This window comes from Centruroides sculpturatus, unplaced genomic scaffold (genome assembly GCF_000671375.1).
Source record: "Centruroides sculpturatus isolate CEXI.00-Female unplaced genomic scaffold, Cexi_2.0 scaffold61, whole genome shotgun sequence".
Classification (NCBI taxonomy): Eukaryota; Metazoa; Arthropoda; class Arachnida; order Scorpiones; family Buthidae; genus Centruroides; species Centruroides sculpturatus.
In genome coordinates this window covers 443,215-446,584 of record NW_019384572.1, presented here as the reverse complement: position 1 = coordinate 446,584, position 3,370 = coordinate 443,215, and the positions used below count along the sequence as shown (strand labels likewise).

The 3,370-nt window shown below is 30.1% G+C and overlaps 1 protein-coding gene across 2 annotated transcripts in view; it reads right to left on the bottom strand.

Moving 5' to 3' along the window:
- Positions 1-2,089: 2,089 nt before the first annotated feature.
- Positions 2,090-3,370, bottom strand: part of LOC111624242 (endothelin-converting enzyme homolog) — a 9,791-nt gene continuing 8,510 nt past the window's right edge. For both annotated transcript variants that reach the window (XM_023367055.1, XM_023367057.1), the window contains one exon: positions 2,090-2,286. In XM_023367055.1, coding sequence (XP_023222823.1) covers positions 2,184-2,286 — 103 coding nt within the window. In that variant the 3' untranslated portion in view covers positions 2,090-2,183. The remainder of the gene's footprint in view (positions 2,287-3,370) is intronic.

Below are 3,370 nucleotides of genomic sequence, written 5' to 3'. Positions count from 1 at the left end.
GTACAAATCATTCGTTTACTGTTATCACATAAAGTATTATTATCAATTTTGTGTTACATAATGATATTCTACTTACTTGCAGCTGCAGATTCCATTTTTTAAATTTAAATTCCATTGATTTTTAGAGATTTGGCACCCTCTTGAATATAGCGTAGAAATCTTTGCTTACTGCATGACGCTTCTAGCTCGATTGAGGGTCCTCTTTCAACTAAACTACAATAGCAGGTATAAGGGATGGGGGGCGCTAAAGTCTAGAATTCGACCTTCGGACTCTTATCCAACCGAACCCACGACTAGAAATTACCGGAACTTAAACTCTATTTTTCGACTTTTGGCCAGCTTTTTGGGATTTGGTCCCACTGTGGGACGGCTGGTGGTGAGAGACGGGGCTTAACATATCCGGTTGGACCACATCCCGAAAAGTTCCTGGGGATTTTTCAACCATACGGTCATCTGGCCAGTCGACGCTGTATATGGGATACCCCGATTCAATTTCTCTTGGTTCTCATGAAGCTATAACACTCCACTGGGTGAGAAACTGGATCCGACTCGTCCTTTCCGTCTGCCCTCTCGCCTATTGAGCACAGGTCCATAACATAATGCGAATGGTTTTCTCTCCGTCTTCTCAAGTGTGCCCTTAGTTTAAAGTTGCATAATGCAGCAATCCCGAAAGTGCTCTTATAAGCGGACTCGGGTGTAGTAAATACACAATACTGTATTACATATGGTAACGAAATCCGCACGCTGCACACAATTTTAAAATTTTAGTTTGAATTTCGTGTAATTTGGTAATGATTGTGTCATTTAAAGTGCAAAATCGCACATTTAATAAGTTTACAATTATCAAAAGGTTCTCTATTTAATACAATTGTGAGTATTCATTGGCTTTGCATGGGTTGCGTTACACAGGGCGACACTATACAGAGGTTTGACTGATTATTCAAATAAAAATTTAAAATAAATTTATATAAAATTCATTTTTCAATAATAATAAATCATAAATCATATACAATAAACGTATTTTTTTAGATAATGTTCTTTCCTCTTTTAAATTTTTTATGCTAGCTCATACATAATTTAGTTTTTATTCTGAAAAATATATTTTGTATATTCTGTTATTCTGTTCTAACAGACATATAGGCCTACAATATTAAGGCTGAGAGAAGAATATAATACCTGTTAACAAGTAAATAAAAACAATGAAACAGTTTTTCCATTTTAAGCTTTCTCTTTGTTGGGCTGCAACTTGAAAGATTGTAGACCTATAAATTCCCACTGTCGTCCGTCTGCTGTCTTCCCTTTATCATGAGAACAGAGTTAGATAGGTTAATGTCGGGACCAGATAGGGAAAGATTAGGGATAGGAGGCCCCAATTAGTTATATACAAACTTCCGGTCTAGGCCGAAAGTCACGTGATTTTTTAAATTAAAAGATTATTAGAAATTGCAGTACGGCATTGTGACGATGTCACAATAAATAATTTCTCGTCATTTTAACTTTAAACATATAATAAACAATGCACCGAGTGCTTCATTCCGCTTTATCATGTTAACAAACTCTGGCACATTTTTAATGGCCATGGCCTATGGCCTGTTAGATTTCATATAATTTTCAGAATTTTTTTTTTTAAACTATTTTTTCCCAGTAAGCATTAAAAGAACCTTGTTACATTCATACTCATTATGAGTTCGTCTAAATCCACAATGGGATGGATCCCAACACAGCCGAGACGAACCGCCCACGAAATCCTCCTAAGTTTATCGCCCGGATTCAATCTCGGATCCATCAGAGCAGTAGGCTGTTTGGGTGCTTAGACATTTTAAAAATAATGTTCTTAACAATGTATAAATTCGCATTTAATATTAAAATTAAATATTAATTTATATTTAGTATTTAAGTACATTATGATGTTACTAGCTTTTAACATATTTGACCAAAATCCAAATTAATAACAGTAAAATTTGTTAAAAATAAATTTAAAAAATGACGTAGAAATGTGTAAAGTTAGAATCTACTAATGACGATTTCGTGTGTTATTTTATGATTTTAAACAATTAAATATTTTATTTTTATTATAAACAATAGCCACAATAAGATACAGATCAAATTCTTCATAGTTTTTATCAATTAACATAGCGTTAAAAATTATCTTGTACTTAATACATCAAATCTTTTCATACATTTCATTTCCACAAGTTACATTTTCCACTTTGATTCTTTACAGGACCTTCTGTGCAGTTAAATACTTCAGAAAATTCTTCCATATTATTAAAAGACAGATTAACACTGTAATATAATTAAACATAATGTATAAATTATTATTCATTAAATTTAAATATAAAAAATAATTTCTAAGTATATTAATCAATGCATAAAAAATAGACTGTAGTAAAAATAAAGAAAGTTAATATTAATTATTTGACCTGAATTGTACTTGTATCTACATAAATTTTTTTAAAGTTTGTATTATTTTTAAGATAAAAGGCTGAATAGGAATCACTAAAATATTGTGATTCGAAATGTATTTATACTAATGAGAAAATAAATCATGCTTCAAGATAGCTTAGTTATTTGAGTTGCTGCGGGTCCAAACAATTGAAATTCGGAACAGAATATTGTATCAAAATTTTGGTTTACGAATTAAGAAAGAAGTAAATAAGAAAGTTGATGATTAAATTCATTGCTTTTTACTTTTAAAAAATTTTAGTTCCTCTAACGTATCATCTGATGTAAAAAATTATTAATGTATTTGTTTATTATGCAATTTTACCATTTTTCAGAATATAGAAAATTATGGTATTTTTTCTTCCACCTCGCCTTCTTTTTATGTTCAGGAGTCGATACATCTCGTCACTCTTTCTTCTTTTTTTTATCCAGCTCCATCTCTAATTCACATTCCGTAATATAGTCTATATATTGTTCTGTATCATGTTTACACACGGGGCTAAGGTGTTAATATTTTATTCTGTTTTATTCGTTTAATCTTAACAAAAACAGTAAGATAAAAACTGCAATGAAACTTCACAAATATTTGCACAGCTTTTCGAATAAAAGGAAAGACGACATGCGATATTTACAGGTATATTACCAAATGCAATTTACAAAAACGTTTTCGATCAAAGCATGTTATCAGCTTAGAAAATTCGACATAGGTTCTTTGTATTAAGATCGGATAAAATGAAATAAAAACTTGAAGTTAAAATTAATTTCAGAATTAAAATGTGAAGTGTAAATATATGTATAAAATATACAAATATATTTGTATATATAAATATAAATATGTGAAGTCTAAATAAATAAATTTATATTTATTTACATTTCACATTTTAATTTATACAATATAAATAAATAAATATATTTATATTTATTT